The 18,436-nt window shown below is 50.0% G+C and overlaps 1 protein-coding gene across 4 annotated transcripts in view; it reads left to right on the top strand.

The window, feature by feature from the left end:
* The first annotated feature begins 467 nt into the window (after positions 1–467).
* The window catches only part of SAMD4A (sterile alpha motif domain containing 4A), a 95,832-nt gene continuing 77,863 nt past the window's right edge, over positions 468–18,436 (top strand). The window contains exons 1-2 of one of the 4 annotated variants that reach the window (XM_064423096.1): positions 468–716; positions 966–1,567. In XM_064423096.1, coding sequence (XP_064279166.1) covers positions 1,372–1,567 — 196 coding nt within the window. In that variant the 5' untranslated portion in view covers positions 468–716; positions 966–1,371. The remainder of the gene's footprint in view (positions 717–965; positions 1,568–18,436) is intronic. The other 3 variants (XM_064423097.1, XM_064423093.1, XM_064423095.1) reach the window with 3 other exon arrangements.

The raw sequence follows: 18,436 nt of genomic DNA, 5'->3' as shown, positions 1-18,436 counted from the left end.
AGAAATAGGGAAGGGAAATAAAATCTACACAGGAAATGATAACCCAAACTCAAATCCTGTCCCTGCACACTTGGCGCTTGATGGGGTTAAATCCATGTATATTTAACGCGTATATCCAATATACAAAACTCTGGGGAAAAAAAAAAAAAGTTTTAAAAATAACCATTAGGGGACGAGGCCACATTTACCAGAGCCCAAAGCGGCGCTTTTTCCCCCCAAAAACATCCCCCCCTGCCATTACCCCGCAGCCCACTAGAGGGTGGTTTCCTCCAGCGGGAGCTCCGCGGGCCGGCTGCGGCGCGGGGAGGGGATCCGGAGTGTGTTTTTCCAGCATTCCCTGTGCGGGAGGAGCGCCCAAAATTCCCGGGGGGAGTGGCAGAGAGGAGCGGGGGGACGGAGGGGACACACGGGGGACGCGCGTCCCCCTCGGGCTCCCCCGGCGCCGCGCGGCCCCGCCCACCCTCCGATGACGTCACCCGTATGCAAATGAGCGGCATGGGGGAGCGGGGGCCCGGCGCGCGGCCGGGCTCAGTCTCGCGCCGCGGAGCGCGCGCGCGTCCTTCCCCCCCCCACCCCTTCCCCTCTTTCCCTTTTCCCTTTTCCCGCCTCCTTCCCTCATTTTTCCCCCCCCTTCATCCCATGGACATGGCACGGCCACCTTAAAAGCGCCGCGCCGCCCCCCTCCTCCCCCGATCGCCGGGGCCGGCATGAGTCAGGTGAGTGTGTTTTTATACGGAGTGCGTGTGCGGGGGAGAACTTTTGGGGGGGTGGGGGGGGGATTGTGCTGGGTGCTTCCCCCCCCATCCCAAATGGCGGTGCTGGATGTGGGGGGATCGCGGTGCCGGTGGGGGAATGCGCGTTGGGTGAGGAGTGGGAGGAAGGCGGCGGGCTGAGTGCGAGCCTTCCTCTCCATCCTCCTCGCCCTCCCGCGGCCCCCCTGACGCCCGCTCCTCTCTCTGTTCCAGGTGTGAAGCCCCCGCCGGGAGGAGGTCGTTCCCCTCGCTGGCTGCAGCCCTGACGCTGGGATTTTCCTTTTTTTGGCTCTTTTTCTTTTTTTTTTTTTTTTTTTTCCGGCCCCACCACCTCCCTCCTTCCCTCCCTCGCTCCCTCCCTCCAGGAATCCAGCGCTGCACCGAAGCCAGAAGAGAGGGAGCAAAACCCAGCCCAGGCCGAGAGCCGCGTCCAGAAACCAAACCCGCCCTTCGCGTCGCAAAGGAGAATTTTTTTTTTTTTTTTTTTAATTTTTAATCATTATTATTATTTTTATTTTTAACACCCCTGACCCGAGCACGGTGGCGGCAGCGGCGCCGGGGCAGGGAGGCTGTCCCGGTTATTTATTCTCTCCCCGCAGAGCTGTCCCTCCGGCTCACCATGATGTTCCGAGACCAGGTCGGCGTGCTGGCCGGGTGGTTCAAGGGCTGGAACGAGTGCGAGCAGACTGTTGCGCTGCTCTCGCTGCTCAAGCGCGTCAGCCGGACCCAGGCTCGCTTCCTCCAGCTCTGCCTCGAGCATTCCCTGGCAGACTGCACCGAGCTCCACATCCTCGAAGGGGAGGCCAACAACCCCGGTGAGTGCTGGCGTTTTGCTGCGAGCCTTCTCGGGTTTGCTGCTCTAATGCCGTCGAAAATTAAAAAAAAAAAATAAATAAATACACCCAAGGAAAGGGTTCGGTTTGGGAGCCGGGGGCTCCTACAGCTCGGCTTCTCTGCTCTCGTTTTATTTTCCGAGCGGGGTTTGGCTTATTTCAGTTTGGTTTTTCACAGCAAACTACTCCGCTCCATGGCGTGGTGTAACTACGGTAGCATGAATGATTGGTGGGTTTTTTTTTTTCCTTTCCCCCCCGTGCCCCCCCTTCCTCCTTCCATGCAGTTTCCTGTGAAATAAGTAAGTCAGGTCACGTAGAGTCTGGATTTTCTAGGCTTCTTTTGGGCAACGTGGCTTGCTTTGCTCTCTGCAACATGCAGAAGCAGCCCATCGCTACCTCAGACGAACTGTTATTGTATAAAGGTCTGGGCAACTGGGTTATCCTATTTTTTTTTTTTCCTGTTAAATGTGGCAATTCCTATTTCATCATTCAGATCCTGTTTGGACGCATTTTTTTCCTGCGGCTCTGAATACCCCCTTGTGTTTCAGCAGAGCTCTGAGAAAATATGAGTGGACTGTTTCATGTTACTGAGTATGCAGGGTGCAGGACAGCAAATGTGCGTGGCTACCGAAAGTGTATTTTTCTTTTATTTATTTGCCATTACAAGTTGCTCAACTCCTCCAAAGTAAATGGGAGTTGGGGCAGGATGGGAATTCACAAGCGCCGTGCGAATTGCGCCGTGTGTTCCCGTATTTATTTATGGGGGTGTGTTACAGATGCGTGTGCTCCGAAGTGTGGATGTACACAGGGATGCAAGTTGCTTAAAGTAGAGTTTTTGTAACGCAGAGTCAGCAGGGAAGGCAAAATCTCATTTAGTTGCGCAGTTCTGTTTCTCCAACACCTCTCAAAAAAAAAAACCAAAAAAACCCCAAACCAAAAAAAAAATCCTGCAACCCATAAAAAGCAAAGCAACCCCCTCATTCCTCAGCACCAAAATCGCAGGGGGCTGGAAGCTCTCGGGTTTTGGGCAGTTCCGTGATGGATGGAAACCTTGCGGCCGGCTCCCGAACAGAGCCCCCGGTGTGGACGGGGCGGGAGGAATGCAGGGTCCTGCTCCAGCTGTTCCCTATTAGAGCACCGAGCCGGCAGGATTTGGCAGCTGCCTGCGCTGCCATTTGATGACAAGGTCCAGCGCAGCGCCGTGTTCCACCGAGGACGGATTTAAGTCCTTCTGCAGGAAGCCGAGCCTGGAGCTGCTCCGGCGCAGAGGGATCGGGGCTGGCTACGGGGGAGCGAGGCTGGAATTGGCCGTTCCCTTATATAGCTCGCAGGAATGAGAGGCAGGAATGCTGCCGAGTGCGTCTGGGCGCAGTGCTGCTGCTTTTATAAACAGCTGAAGGGATGAACCTCATCCATCCCTTTGGGTGGGGAGGCCCCGGGGGGGCCGGGAGGGAACACATTCTCCAAACTCGGCTGCTCCTGGATAAATCTGCAGCTTCCCGTGCCAGCTTCAGCGCAGCTTTGCTGCGATCCCCTCTGCAAGTTGATGTAAGCAATGTATTTTTAATTTTTTTTTTTTTAAATCAGCATCTCAGCTTCTCATTCCGGCTGTGGGTTTGGCAGTAGCTGTGTCCCCTCGCTCGGCTAGGGAATTGGAGGGGGGTGATTTGCCTCCTGCCATCAGGAAGGGCGAATTGTGAAGGAAAACAGGGCTCTGAAGAGGTCCTGGACACAGAGTCACGTAGGGCCGCCTGTGTGGTGGCATTTTCTCAGTGTAAGCCTGGGTGCAGAGCAGGGCTGGGCCCTTCCCATCTCCACTCGTGCGAGCAATCCCTGCTTGCCCCTGTAATCCCGTTGACCTTGCTTGGCGTGAGGATTTCTCCTGCGTGCAGGGCTTGGCATCCAGCCTCCTGCCTGGCCCTTGCTGCGTTGGTGGAGCTGCCTGAGCTCTCCCTGGCGTGCTTTCCAAAAATGATCTCTTCCTCCAGGGCATTCGTAACTCCCATGCCAAAACTTGGATCTGTTGAGTTCCTCTTTCTCACCGAGCATTCCCTCTGTGTGGCTTTCCCATGGGATGGACGTATCCATGCATCCTGCAGAGCAGGACGTGCCCTTTTCCAGGCAATCCTGTTGCAGTGCAGGGAAGGTTAGCTGAGATTTGTAACCAGGCTCAGTTAGGAAATAGCTTTTAGTCTCCTGTGTTAGTGCTGCCTTCCTAAAACCACCTGTATTCCTTAAATCACTCCTCTTCCACGCCTGTTTGGCAGTCTGGCACTTGTCACTTCCTGGCAATGGAATCACACCAAGTCCTGAACAGCAGTGTTGTCATCAAACCTTGCATTACTTGTTACTCTTTGAATCCTGGTGCTTGCATTACTAATTTATTTGGGCTTGATTCCTTCCCAGGCTGGGGCCTGAGGTGGCTCCTGGTATATTTTCCTGGTGTTTGCTGACTTGGAAATGGTGGCTTCCCTGCTTGCAGGTGTCCCATTGGTATCCCTGGTGGGGGCTGCAAGGCAGGGCATGTTCCCTTTCCGTGAAATCCACTGTCTGGAAGGAGTGTCACCAGCTGAATACGATGTGCTGGGCTCATGTCCTAGAGCGGGTGTTGGAAGTGTGCTGGGTCCTCATGAGAATTGAGTTGTTTTGTAGGTGCAGGACCTGTTGCTTGTCCCAGCACTTTGGGAAGGTGGGAAAACTGGAATATTACTCCTAGGTGTGATGGTCCTTAGGAGGAGGTGGCAGCCCTGCTGTGGTCTGTGGTGGGTGGGTACCATCCTTGGGAATATTATCACCAACAGCAGAGATCAGGAGGGGTCCCAAAGGGACACCAGAGCTCAGAGATCCTCTCTGACTGGTGGTGCTGGGCTGAGTCCAGGGGTGGAGGAAAACCCATTTCAGCAACGGTGTCCAGGTTGTTTCTTGGCTGGTAGACTCAAGATGAGAGGTCTGATAAATGGCAAATGCGATGGGAAAACTCAAGGAAGAAATTTTTTTAACTGGTTAATTGCCACAGAGAAGCAAGTATATTTAGTTTGGAAGAGTTCTGTCTTGGTGTTTTTTTCTAAGTGTGAGGGTATTTTCATAATGACAGCCAAGCTGCCTTATCAGTGCTGCAAACCCCACTGGCTCTGCTGTGTACAGCTGTGTATGACCCTCAGAAAGCCCTGAGGATCCTCCTGGCTCTCTGGTTCCCTGCCTAAGCCTGGAGGGGTGGATCTAACCTTGTTGCCAACCTCAGATGTCTTGCAGGAAGCTGCATTGGTGTCTGGGGGCTGCAAGACCTCCTGCAATCCATTGCTTGCTTATAAAGGGAAAAAAGGAGTGGGGAGCAAGCATGGAAGGACATCTGCAGCTTCTTCATTAGGTGAAATGTACAGCTTGGGGCTGTCCTACACAGTGGCTTCACTGAGCTTTAATGGTTTAAACTGGTGAAGAGTTTGGGTTGTTGCTGCTTCAGTTGGAGTGTGAATGGCTTGGTCTGCTGAGAAGGAGGAGAATATGGAAACCATATTATCTGTGCACAGAAATAGAAGTTTCAGGTATTGCATAGCACTATTTAAAAGCCTGCTATAACTTCCTTCCTTCCTTCCAGCCTGGCCTTGCTGAGCAGCTTCAGTCCCAGCTGCTCGGAGCCGTCAGGACGCGGCGACCTCCTCTAAGCTACCAGGAAAGGTCAGGCCAGGAGTGGGGAGAGCCCTGGTGGGAATGGGGCCTGTGCTCCTCCTGGGCACCCAGGGGTGCTGGCTATGGCTGCTCTGTGGGCTGCAGACCCATGAGGAGATGTGGGGGCTGTGTCCATGAAAGATGGTCCGTAGGCTTTGGGCACTGAGTGCACAATCTGCTTTCATCCGCTCCAGCATCCCTCTGTGGTTTTTTCCTGAAGCAGTCCCACATCCCACCCCACCAGCCCTGGCTTCCTCATTCCTTCCTGCAAGGTTGACAGAAGTGTCCAAAGACTCCTGTAGGTCCTCCAGGTGTCCAAACACCCACGTGCACTGATGGAAGCAGTGACAGCTTTAAGCTCTTGGCCTTAAAGGACAACAAGCTTTCTCTGGCCTGTGCACAGGACATTAACTGCTCCATATGTTAGGACCAAAATCTTCATTTCATTTCAGCAGGCTGTCAGGTATCACAAGGGGAGCATCAGGATGACCTAGATTCCTCATCCTGGGAAGGACTGGCCAAAGGAAGAGACAAGGGTTGCAGGGAGCTGTAATGTCTTTTAATAGACCAAGTGATGCAGCTGGAAAAAATGGCCAGGCATGAAGGTGCACCAGCTCAAAGGAGGGCTTGTGTGCTTGTGGGTTTTTTCCCAGCTGTACCAGCTGGTCTATTAAAAGGTATTACATATTCCTGCAGACCTTGCTGCTTATATCCTTAGCTCCCTGTGGCTCCAGCCCTGCATCTGTTGCTGCCGCCCCAGCCACAGACTCCCAGCCCATCAGGAAGCTGCTATCTCTGCACTGTGCACATTTTGTAGTTCGTCCCCAGTGACCCCCACTGATGGCAAATCATCCAGTGCCCAGTTTGAGGGTGTTTCCCATGTTTTAATTTTTTTTTTCCTTGGCTTACAGTTGCATTGCAATGCTGAGCTCTGGTTTAAATGTCCTTGGGCTGTGTGAGGGCATTGTGGGACTGTCACACAGTGGCACTGGGGGGGCCCAGGAGGAGGATGGGGTGAGGAGCTTAGCCTGTGCTTACTGGATGTGATGGGGAATTCTAAGTGCAGGGCTGGACATTGGCATTGTGTGGTCATTCCACATATTTGTCCCTCCCTGGAGAGGGATGTGAGCAGCCTTGCTGGCTCTGCTCATTAAAAATCAAGAGCTGGGATTCCTAAATGGAGAGATCACATAATCTCAGAAGGGTTGGAAGAGACCTGAAAGCTCATCTTGTTGAAACCCCTCAGACAGGAACAGCTTCCACCAGACCAGGCTGCTCAGAGTTCCATCCAGCCTGGCCTTGAGCACTCCCAGGGATGGGACAGCCCCAGCTTCTCTGGGTGGCCTGGGCAAGCCTCAGATCTGCTGAGCTGACACTTGCTTTGACCTGCCTGCTGGTGCTTCACCTGCTGCCACACATCTTTCCCAGGTTTTGCTTGAAAACTTGAGTGCTAAAAGCTATCAGTGCTGGGATTTTTGGGAAATAGCAAGGGTAGGGGTACAGAAGTACAGAGTAGTGTTAGCCAGGGGCTTTGAGCCAGGCTACACACCCAGTGTTCTCTTGTGATCCAAAGCTATTTTTATTTTCAGGGATGCTTTCCAGAGTGGCTGTGGGAAGCACTGCAGGCTGCAGGAAGGTCTGTGGTGTGGCATTACAAAGGTTCCCCTCTGCTGTCCCACTCACCCCAGTGCTGGGACCTGCAGGAGACTCTTCTGGGCTTGCACTTTGCTCTTCTGTATTTTCTCCTATTTGCTTAAAAACTGTCTCCCTTGTCATTCCTGGCACGTGTCCCTTGCAGTAAGAGGAGTAAGGAGATACTCCTGTGCCTGCTCCCAGAATTTTGCCAGCACGAATGGCAAAGTCTCCTCCATTGTAATGAGGGCCAGGTATTTTGGATGGGGGTGGCAGAGCTTGCCAGGGTGGTAATTTTTAGGCATTAATGCTTAAAATGGGAAGGAAAAAGTTAACTAATGGTAACAGCCTGTTTTGCTGCCTGGGGCATGGTGTGGTGCAAGAGGGTTTCTCATGGGTGGGCTGCCTTCTCCCAGAGACCTTCCCATACTTTCCAGTGTCCTTTTAACCATTTTCTCAGGTAGTTCAGTGAGGGGCCTGATGCTCTCGCTGTTAATTCCTCAAATTAACCTGAGGGTTAATTTCCTCACTGACTTCAGCTGGGAAAAACCCCACTGCTGAAGTGCGTGTGAAAGAGGCAGGGAAGCATTTCCTGCATCATCACAGACCCGAGCTGGAATTCTCTGCCTGGACCAGCTTGTTCCTTGATTCCTTCTGTGCACATACCTTGTATTTGTGCTTGGGAAAGCAGCAGAGCTGGAGTTCTTTCTCTCCTACCAGAGTGGGTGCAGGGAGGATGCTGGTGAGGGAGAGGAAGCACACAGAGCATCACTATCAGGATATAGATTGATGGGAGAGGTCGAGGACAGCTTTAGATCAAGAGCTGAATAGGAACCAGCTGTAGAGCCATCAATTAAAATAATCTAGTTTGTGAATACACTTATCTGCAAACGAGATTAAATGGATGAGTGGGGAAAGCGCTCTGCTCATAGCTCACACTGCTGCTGGTGGATGATCCTCTGCACAGTTGCATCCTTTGGCATGTTAGACCTCAAAATCTGAGCAAAGCTGCATGCCCATTTCACCAATTATACATGTACAATTAGGCCAGTTGATGCTCCAGCTGAATTTTCCCACAGAGTTCCCCTGAAGCAGTTGGAGGTTGTGGATCACGGTGGAAATTCCCATCTCCCTACAATTTCTCAAGCTTTGCCCTTTCTTTTTCTCATGCTCCATCAAAAAAGACCACCTTGTTTTCATTTGTGGCTCGTGAAAGCCACTTCTTACTGAGCTGGGAGTTGTGTTTGCAATCAGTGTAACTGAAATAGTAATTAGTGTGAACTCCAGCTTTATTTTAGGATGCATCCGTCAGTGCTTTAGCGCTCCAGCGTCGAGCTCGTGTCTAGTGTTACCACAGATAACTGCTGGGAGAAGGGGCACCCCTGGCACTGCCAGTGCACCCCAGCCCTGGGGTTGTGTTCACCAGAGAGGGGAGAAGCTGCTGTGCTGTGTTTTGGGGCTCCCACCTGATAGCCCCACTTTCCTCCTCACTTCTTGCACAGTGCCAGCTGAGTGCAGGAGCCCACACAAAGCACAGCTCCCTGGGTTTGGAGCCCTTTTTGCCTGCAGGAACACCCCAAGGGTGGTGGGATGAGCCCTCACGTGAGCTGTGTGTTTGTGCAAACCTGCCTCTGCGTGTGCATGTGCCCTTTGTATTTCCTATTTTCACCAAACAAACAAGACTATTACTATTTTACTAAATCTTGGTTATGTAAGAGCTGCTGAGGGATCTAAAAGAGGCTGCAGGTCTGATGCAAGGGATCCCCAGGCTTGCATGTTCATCCCTTTTCCCTTCAAAAATGGTGTGTTTATCTTTCCAGTGCTCTGGTCCTAGGAAGAGACACAGAGATTTGCAGAGGTCATCTCTGAGTTGGGCAATGGCAAACAGCCAAGGCAGTGGCTTTCCATCTTGGCCCAGTAATTACAAATAAAGTTGAGGTTGGAGTGAGCAGATCCGTTCCCGACTTCCCCTTCCGCAGCAGATGCATTAAGTGGAAGGGCAGGATCTCCTCAAAACAAGGCTGGGATTCTCTGGTGGGGAAGGTGCTGCTGGCTGTTCTTTGGAAGGGGTTTTGTGGGCACCGGGAGTTGTGTTTCTGGCACAGGGGGATTGCAAGCTGGATTTTCTCTGGTGGAGCAGACCATGGGATGTTCTCATCCAGAGCAGGACAGCCCTTGGTTTGCTCTGGTTCTGGGTGCTGAGCAGAAAGTGAGCCTGGTCAGGGTGAGTGGGCCAGCTGCAGAGACAAAAACGCAGTTTCACAGAGCTCACAGAATCACTGGGCTGGAAGAGACCTTAAAGATCATTGAGTCCAGCCCAGCCCCAAGAGCTCAACTCAACCCTGGCACCCAGTGCCACATCCAGGCTTTGTTAAACACACCAGGGATGGTGACTGCACCACCTCCCTGGGCAGCCATTCCAGAACTTTATCACCCTTTCTGTAAAAATATTTTTCCTAACATCCAGCCTATATTTCTCTTGATGCTGCTTGAGACAGTACTTTATTTTGTACCTGGCAGGAGCTGGCTGTGTGAGGCAGGTGCATGAGCTTCTCCTGGCTCTCCATGCAGGAGACAAACACACCTGGCTAAAGCAGGAGGAGCTGTAAGTGAAGGATTTTCCAGACAGGCTCACCCGTCATGCCCCGTTCAGTGTGGGGTTTTATGGGTGTATTTACACACAGTGACTCCATGGCATGGCTGTGTCAGGGGCTTTGGTGAAGGTGTCTGAATTTCAGCCTGGTTTCTCTGATGTGCTCTGTGCAGGTGTGTGCTGCAGCACCTCAGCTGAGGCTTCCTGGGCTCAGCACTCCTGTCTGGAGCTTGCTGGTGATGCCTGTAGATTTCTGCTCTCTGAGTTGAACCCAGGGTGTAAACCATGTATTTCTCTACCATTAACCCTGGCTGCTGCCCTTGGCAGGCTTCTCAGGGTGTTTGCAGTGTTTGAGCTGCAGTGCAAACACTTTTTTGTACTGTCAGAATAATCCACAGAGATTATTCTGTAGATTATTCTGGGGCAGAGAAAGGTGCCCCCACAAATCCAGGGTCATTTTATGTTGTGGACAAGGGACTGTCCAAGGTGGGAAACACAGATGGATGATACTGTGATAGCTCTGTTGCACCAAGGGCTGAGCCAGCTCCTGCCACAACCCCTGCAAGCTTTCCCTTTTACTTGCAGGAGCTGGATGTGGCCCAGCTTGTTGAGCTATCATGCCTGGAGATGTTATTTTACTTAAAATAATGTTAATATTGTGACTGTCCTCTGCAGGATTCAGCAGCTCTGCTCCACTCTTTGCTCTCAACCAAGGCTGCCCTGCTTTAGAAGCGTGGGGTGCTTCAAAAAGCTTCTCTTCTGTTACTGATCCTCACAAATAATTAATTCCAGATTGCCTCTTTTTTTTTAATACAACTTGTTTCAGGCAAGCCACAAACCTGCCTTTCTTTTAACCAGTTAGTTCTGCTGCTCCTTGGCTGTGCTGCTGCCTGGTGGGGAATGGGCATGTGTTGTGTTTGGAGTTTTAATTGTTGTTATAAGAAGAAATTGAGTGGGTGGATAAAACAGGGTTTTACCAGGTTTAGCCGGAAGCATCTGAAAACCCACTTTCCATGCTGCTGCATTTCTTTCTTTTTTTTCCTGTGTTTTTAACCCTGAACATCACAGATCACTTCTTCTTGTCATTGGGTTTTTCCTGTTGTCCCCTTTTCTCTGTCCCCCATTAGCAATGGGAATTGAAGAAGGAAGAAACTGGGGAGAGAAATGTGGAGGGGAAAACCCACAATTTTTGTTGTGGCGAAACTTGGCTGATCTGACATTTACAAGCAGAACATGTGTGTTTTTGCAGCAGCTGCAGCCTGTGTCCATACATTTTCCTGCTTTTCAGTTTTCCTGTTGGGATATTCCTCTTGTTTCTCGGGCAGCAAACATCAATGTGATTTTTCTACCTTTTTTCTGACTGTTCCCCAGCGTGCTCAAGTTGCCACAGGGTCAGCTTGGTTCTGGGTAGGGTTTTTCTAAAATCTTACACTTGCAAAGAAGTGGATTATTAAAAAAAATACAAAGTCCCCTGGCTGTTTCCCTCCAGATAATGCAAACATAGATGAAATGTTGAGTTATAACTACCTGAGTGACCTTTTAAGATAAGAATTGTTATTGACTGGTGGTATTATGTTAAACTGATAAGAATTCTTTTTAGAAGAGAAGGAAAAAAAGCCCAACAAACCCTTCAGTAACCATAACAACTTACTCTGCAGTGCAGGGACAGCACACAGCTCCTTCCTGACACTGCTGCTGGGGGCTGGAGGGTGGCACCACTGGGATCCCATCCAGCAGCCCCTTGGGGAAACTTCCCCAGAGCTCCACGTTGTGCTATGAGGGATGCCCGAGGTCACCTGGCTGCTCCTGCTGCTCTCAGATCTCTAATTTTCATCATCTGCAGGGGATTTTAGCTGGAGAGTTGTACTGAGGCTCAGTCTGGTGCTGGGGGTTTGGCTGCAGTGGGAGAGAGGGAGGGATGGATGCTGGCAGCAGGAAGGATCACAGACTTCCACAGTGATTTGGGTTGGAAGGGATCTTAAAGCTCACCTTGTTCCACCCCCTGCCATGGCAGGGACACCTTCCTCTGTTCCATCTTGCTCCAAGCCCTGTCCAACATTACCTTGGGCACTGCCAGGGATCCAGGGACAGCCACAGCTTCTCTGGGCACCCTGTGCCAGGATCTGCCCACCCTCCCAGCCAGGAATTCCTTCCCAAAATCCCATCCATCCCTGCCCTCTGGCAGTGGGAAGCCATTGCTCCTTCTCCTGCTGCTTCATCCCTTTTCCAAAGCCTCTCTCCAGCTCTCTCATAACTCTTGTAGGCACAGGAAAGGTCTCTGAGCTCTCCCTGGAGCCTTCTCTTCTCCAGGCTGAACAAGGATGCTTTTGGAGGAAGGAGGAGGATGCTTTCAATGGTCCTTGCTTAAGAAATGAGGAAGGAGGCAAGGAAACCCTTTCTTTAGGGTGGCTGTGCTGGCAGGGTCAGGGCAGCCCTTGGAGCCCTGTTGGGAACTGGATCCAGTCTGTGTTCTGGCAGAGGTGCCAGCTCCCGTTTCAGGTTATTGCAGTAGCTCAGGAGTGTGATGGGTACTTAGAGCCTTCCTTGGCCCAGCTGAGCCCTGTGGGCTGTGTTTGCATGTGCTGCTCCTGGGAATTCTGTCAGTTTAAAGCAGAATTCACACTTTGGTCGCCTTCTGTTATCAGGGGTTGTCAGTGAGACTGTTGGAGCTAAAGAAAATCCGCCAAGAGCAACTGGGATTCTTTATCACCTTCTTCCTTCCCATCTCCTTGCCCTTATATTACCTGTCAAAGTTTCCAGTTTTCATGGAAAATACCCTCACAGCTCACAGGTGGGGATGAGCCCAAAGGTGAACAAACAACAAACAGCATCTTGGAAAGTGCAGAGATTCTAAAAAGAGAGAGCATGGGCCTGATAAAATACTCCAAATATTTTAGAATTAGGGATGAGGGGAAAATAACGCATTTGAATCCATAGCAGAAGAGGCAAAGGTGTGCAACTTCGTGTGTCTGCTCAGGAAATCAATTACTTAAACCTGCTGGGTTAGGAGTCATGGCAGCAGCAGGGAAGCTGTACAAAGGTGTCTGCTTAGCCCCTGCTTGCCAGGCTCTCCTCACATTCTTCTGGAGCAGCCAGTTGGATGCTGAGTGCTTTTTGTAGCCGATGTCAAATCTCGGTCAGCCGGAGAGCCTTTATAAATAAAGGTGTCTGCTGGTATTCAGGCATATGTGGATAATAGCTGCTGTAATTCAGCTGTCCAGCCTGCCTTCCCAGCTTTTATAAATGACTGATCAGAGATTCCACTGAGAATGAGGATTTAAAGGGATGGAGCTGCTGGAAGTGGTCTCTGTGCTGATAAGTTTAGCGAGTCCCTATCCCCGGGACAGGTGGCCGGCGTTGCCCTCCCTCCACTGATGTCCTGGGTTTATATTTCACACAAGGCAAATGTTGCATTAATAAAACCTGTGTTGTGGTTAGATGGCAGGGCTCTGCAGTCATTTTTTGCAAGCTGCACTTGAATCTTTGAGTTTGTCATCTTTTTTTTCTCCCTGTTATTTATGGGAGCTGGTAAACACTCTGAGATCTCTCTGGACAAGCCACAGCAGCTGGAGGATACTGGTTTCTCTATGGAGTGGAGGAATTTCATCAGAGGAACTATTGTTCCGTTGTGTTCTCAGCGTTTTGGCAACTGTTCTTTAGATTAACCCTACAGAAAGGGGAGGGTGCTCTCTGCTGGGTCTGAAATAATTACAAAAATGTGCGCAGATGCTTTTGCATTGTTAGAAATGGATCCTGCTTGGTAGTGGGGAATGGTGTGGGATTAGGGAATGAAGAAGCCCAAGTTCTTTAAATCCCTCCTGAAGCCACGCTGGATGTCAGCATGGGTGTTCAGTTGGTTTCTGGTTTTAAATGGGAGTAGTTGGTGTCTTGTGCCACTGCCCTGAGCAGTCAGTAATCTCAGTGTGTGATAGCTGGGCACCAGCAGAATCCTCACTGGCTGCAGGATCCATTTCCCTGGGCTGTGTTGGGTTTGCCTGGCAAAGTTTTGGTAGCAGGGTGGCTTCTGTGAGCAGATACCTAAAAGGCAGCCACAGCTTCTCTGGGCAGCCTGTGCTGAGGCCTCACTGCCAAGAATTTATTCCTAATATCCCATCTAACCTGCTGGCAGCAAAGAACCCACGTGATGAGTTACAGGGTGGCTTGAGACAGCCAGAGCAGGGTCAGTTTGGAGGGATGAGCAATCTGGATGGGGCTTGGAGCAACCTGGGATGGTGGAAGGTGTCCCTGCCCTTGGCAGGGCATGGATCTGGCTGGTCTTTAAGGTCCCTTCCAACCCAAACCATGCTGTGGTTGCTCGTCCAGGAGCTGGTGTGGTCCCTTGCATGGTACCCAGTGGAGAAACAAGCCCATGACTTGTGGCCAAAGGGTCATGAAGCTCCTCACTCACCCTGCAGCAGCTTCTCCCTCTGCCAGCACCTGCAGGGCTGATTCAGCTCCCAGCTCTGTTAGTTGCCAGATCTGCAAAACATAACCAAATTCAGGGTTTTTTTAATCTTATGTGCCTATTTTGATTCAGTTTACCCATACAATTACACTAATTTGCTTTATTACATGCAAAAAGATTAAAAATACATCTGGCAGAGAGGATTAAAAGCTGGTAATCTGGCTGCTTAGAAGCACAGGATGCTTTAGGATTTCCTTTCGAGGTGTGTGGAGCTCTGGAACAAGAGCAAATGTGATCCTTTGTAGTTGGAGTTTTCATAGGGAGAGCTCATTAAAACTGGTGTGAATGAGAAATGAATGAATTTTAAAATATAACACTAAATCCTACCACATTAAAGGGGTAGTTGTGATTTAAGAGCTCGTTTTTGGTTTGGATTTGAGGTTTTTTGTGTGTGTAAACCTGGAGCAATAGGGTTGTTTTACCTTTTAAGGGATTTAACAAGTCTCTCTAATTTTCTTTTAATGTTGCAGAGCTTAAAAATAATGCAAGGTCAGGCTGAGCGTAACTAATTCCAGTGTGAAAGCAGAGGAAAGCCTTTTTCTCCAGAGACTTACAATTAGTGCAGCAATCCTCCTCACCACAGCCTTTGAGAGGGATGTTGCAGGAAAAGAGACTGCTGGAATCTTGATAAATAAAAATATGTGCTTGGGGATTTTTTTTTCCTTTTTTTTGTCCGAGGAGAAGGGGAGTCCAATAAAAGCCAAGGTTTAATTTAGTTTTGCTTGCTTTCACATATGCCCCAAGAGGGCTTGTGGCAGGTCGAGGTGTGGTGAAGGTGTCCTTGGATCTTTTTGGGGCTGGCAAACCCCTCTGGGCGTTTTGAGTGTTTTATCTGGGTTTACCCATGGCAGGGTCCCAAGGATGCAGAGAGCTTTTCTCTGAGCTCTGCTGCTCTGTCCCAGTTTGGTGCTGGGATTTTGGGGGGCATCCCCTTAGTGCTTCACAAAATCTTTTTGTTGCACTATTAAGAATTACTGTGGTGAGTGTCGTCTTCATCATCTTGATGTCAAAAACCCCCAAACTTGGCTATTTTCACACAGCTCTGTGTGTGCTGCCTGTTCCAGCCTCCTGTGTAACAAGAAGCCCAAAGCATTTTCCTGCAGCAAGCCCACAGCATTCGTGTGACAAAAACACACCTGGCTTTGCTCAGACCACCCTTGGGGATCCCCCAGCGTGTCCTGGCAGCTGTGCTGCTGTGACAACAGCAAAGAGGTGTCACTGTGTCACCTCAGTGCTGCGGGGGATGCCCTGGGCCCCACTGCCATCATCAGAGAGCTGCTTCCCTCCTTGTCCCTTCCCACATGTGTTAATTCTGCTTTCCAAGTCTGGACTGCTGCCACAGCCCGTGTGTGTCCCTTCTTTCCGTACATTGTGGTCTCCTGCTGCTGGAGGTGCCTGGGAGCTGGTGACACTGCAAGGACACGTGGGGGGAGGGGAGTTCCCATGTCCTTGCTCCCATTTCCCTTTCCTTGGCCACAGTCTGTTTTCGTGGTGCTGGTGGTGACAGTGAGTGTTTCATGCCTGGAGCCACCCAGGACACCGAGGTCCCATTTCCTGCCAGCCTTTGGCTCTCAGGGACTCCTGGGGTTGCCCCATCAGTGCCAGGGATGCAGGTGCTGGTCCCTCCGACTGTTCCTGCGTGGGATGCAGCCAGCAGCTCCCATGCCCTGGGTGCCAGCTGGAGCCCTGCCCGCAGCACCAGCCCTCCCTGGGCATCACCTTCCCGCTGGCACAGCCTCAGCCAAATAAAAAGGGTTTTATTTTTTTTTTTTGTTTTTTTTTTTCCTCTCTCCATCTCCTGCCTGCTGCAGCACTGCCTGGCCCTGGGCAGGGAGATGGGGCTCTGGGTATCTCTCCAGAGCCAGGATTTGGGCTGTCTTCATCTCCCTCAAAATATCTACACCCCCTGGTTTGCAAACCCTGCCTCTGTCCATTGAGGTTTGGGGTTTTTTGTTAACTCCTTACGTGCCCGTGGCTGATAAAATTTGGCCCCTTACAGTAGAAATCCCAGCATGTGCTGCCTTTTTTTTTCTTTCTTTCCCCCAACAGAATCCATATGTTTCAGCTTGCAGGAGAGAGGAAAGCAGCATTAACTTTTCATGTCTAGCATTGCTAATTTAAGGGGTGAGAAATTGGCCTGGGTCTGTTTTTTAAAGAACTGAGCATACACTGATAGTACCAGTGTTGGTACTGAATAACTTGCTAAGCTGAAGGGTGCAGCAATATCTAAAATTAAATCTGTTCTTAATTGCTGGGTTATAAATGGCAGCGTTTTCTCCAAATGGAATTAATTTATTATTTTTCATTTGCCGACACGAGTCTCGGCAGCACAAACCCAACATTTTGCATTAATACAATAATAAGGCACTTCCAAAAGGTGTGTTTGGCATTTGTAGCACACAGCACAATCTAACAAACCATAAACTATGTCAAAATACTCCTAAAGTGGTAATTAAAACTTTTTTAAAAATGTAGAATAGATGAATACATTCCAAATTGTGACTTTTCAATGAAGCTCTTTCATAAAAAACATTGTTTCTTGCCAAAACAAATTCAAAGGCATTTTTGTAATTTCTTCTGGGGAAAGGAGGAGTGTTTATCCAGCCTTTCATGTTGGCTGGGCTTTTTGACTTTTATTTAAAACTTAAATAAAAAGGCAGTGTAAAAAAAGAAGTGTTTTTCATCTGAATGTGCATTTAAAAGTCTCACTCCTGTCCTCTCTGGAGCAGCATGCAATGAAGGCTGGAGTAGAGTGTGCCTTGGGGTACAAGGCTGTCTTTAGCATCCAATCTGAAATTCAGTGGTGATGGGATCCCATGGCACGTTGTATTTGGGGCAGACACAGATCCCAAAGTAGTTCCTGGGGTTGGGAATCCCATCAGTGGCTCTGCCTTTGGAGGGGGAAACCCCTGTGGGTGCTGGGCATGGAATGGGGTTCCCCTGGCATCCAACCAGTGCACAGAGCAAAACTGCTGTGGTATTTATAGCTTTTCCTCCTGATTTTTATTTTATCATTTCAATTTTGGACGTGTTTTTGACAGCTTTTACCTGCTGAGTCACCATTCATCCTCATGCACGGGAGCTGCTCCTGACGCACTGAATCCCTGAGTAGCTTGAGCAACCATCACTTAAAAATAAATCCTCTCAAGGAAGTGGGCTTTTTTCCCCTCATTTTTTCCCTCATGTCACCAGCTGCTTTTCCCACTGTGTGTTTGCTCTATTACACGGGGCTGGTGTTTTATAGATGCAATGTTTTCACCTTGCTGAGGATGGCTTTACCATTTATGCCATCCCACCACCACGTATCCTCTGGAGGCACTGTGTGTGCAGCCAGATAACAGTGCAGCTTGTGGAGATAACTGCATCTGATCCTGCACTGAGCACTCTGCTTCTCCTGAGATGGTGGTGAGCCACAACTTGAGCACAAACTCATTCTTGTAGCTTGAATTTTAGATACAAATCCTTGCTTGCGCCACAGCACGTTGCTGTTACTTCTGGTGGATGGGAAGGGACAGTTGATCTTTCCAAGAGTCATCTCAATATCCAGGTTAGTTTTCTTTCCCATTTACCAGGTTCAGGTGGCAGATGTGTTTATAGCTGGTTTTGCAGTGCTGCTGAGTGCTTGATCTGCATCACTGGCTTGCCAGACTGCAGCAGCCACCTTCCAGAAACTGCTTGGAGAAACTTTGGGGATGTGCAAGGACACTCATTTAGGGTATTGAAGCACCTGCCTTCTGGTCCCTTCTGCCCCAAAAATGCATCTCAGATCTGCTTTGCTTTATTATCTCTAATTTTGTGCATTGGGTGGTAAATAACAGGAACATTGTTAGCTCCTTCCTGTTTCTGTATCCTCACACTCCTCCAGGGTTGATGCTGCAGATGGAGAATACCAGAATGGTTTGGTGGAAGGGACCTGAAAAATCATCTCATTCCCACCCCCTGCCATGGCCAGGGATGCCTTCCACTATTCCAGGTTGTTCCAAGCCCCATCCAGTCTGGCCTGGAACACTTCCAGGGATGGGGAAGCCGCAGATTCCCTGGGCAGTCTGTACCAGAGCCTCCCCACCCTCAACACAGAGGAATTTCTTCCTGATGCTTTGTGGTGTGCACAGCTGTTCTGCCTGGATGGTCTATTCCTTATTTTGTGGGTGCTCCCACCTTCCTCCTTCCTGGGGAATTTGCTAGAGAAATTAAGTGTTCAGTCTATTTATAAATTTCAGCCTCTGTATTAATCCATCTGTATATTTATTAACCCTCCAGGTGGTTGCATTTCACTGTAATACAGCTGCTAGTGGGACGTTAATCTTAGTGAAAGTCTATTTTAGTTTTCTCCTGATAGTGCAGCCTGCTGTCATCCTGTGGGGTAAAATCCTCCCCTAGGAAGGAGGAATGGAGACTATTTAAGGAGGAGCAAGGGAACAGCTGGAGCTGAAACCCAAGCCAGGTTTGGGAGAGGAGGCTGGGAAGGAGCTATTTCAGGGGATGGTTTGTCTGG

This window comes from Passer domesticus, chromosome 6 (assembly GCF_036417665.1).
Source record: "Passer domesticus isolate bPasDom1 chromosome 6, bPasDom1.hap1, whole genome shotgun sequence".
Taxonomy (NCBI): domain Eukaryota; kingdom Metazoa; phylum Chordata; class Aves; order Passeriformes; family Passeridae; genus Passer; species Passer domesticus.
This window is presented reverse-complemented; position numbering and strand designations above follow the sequence as displayed.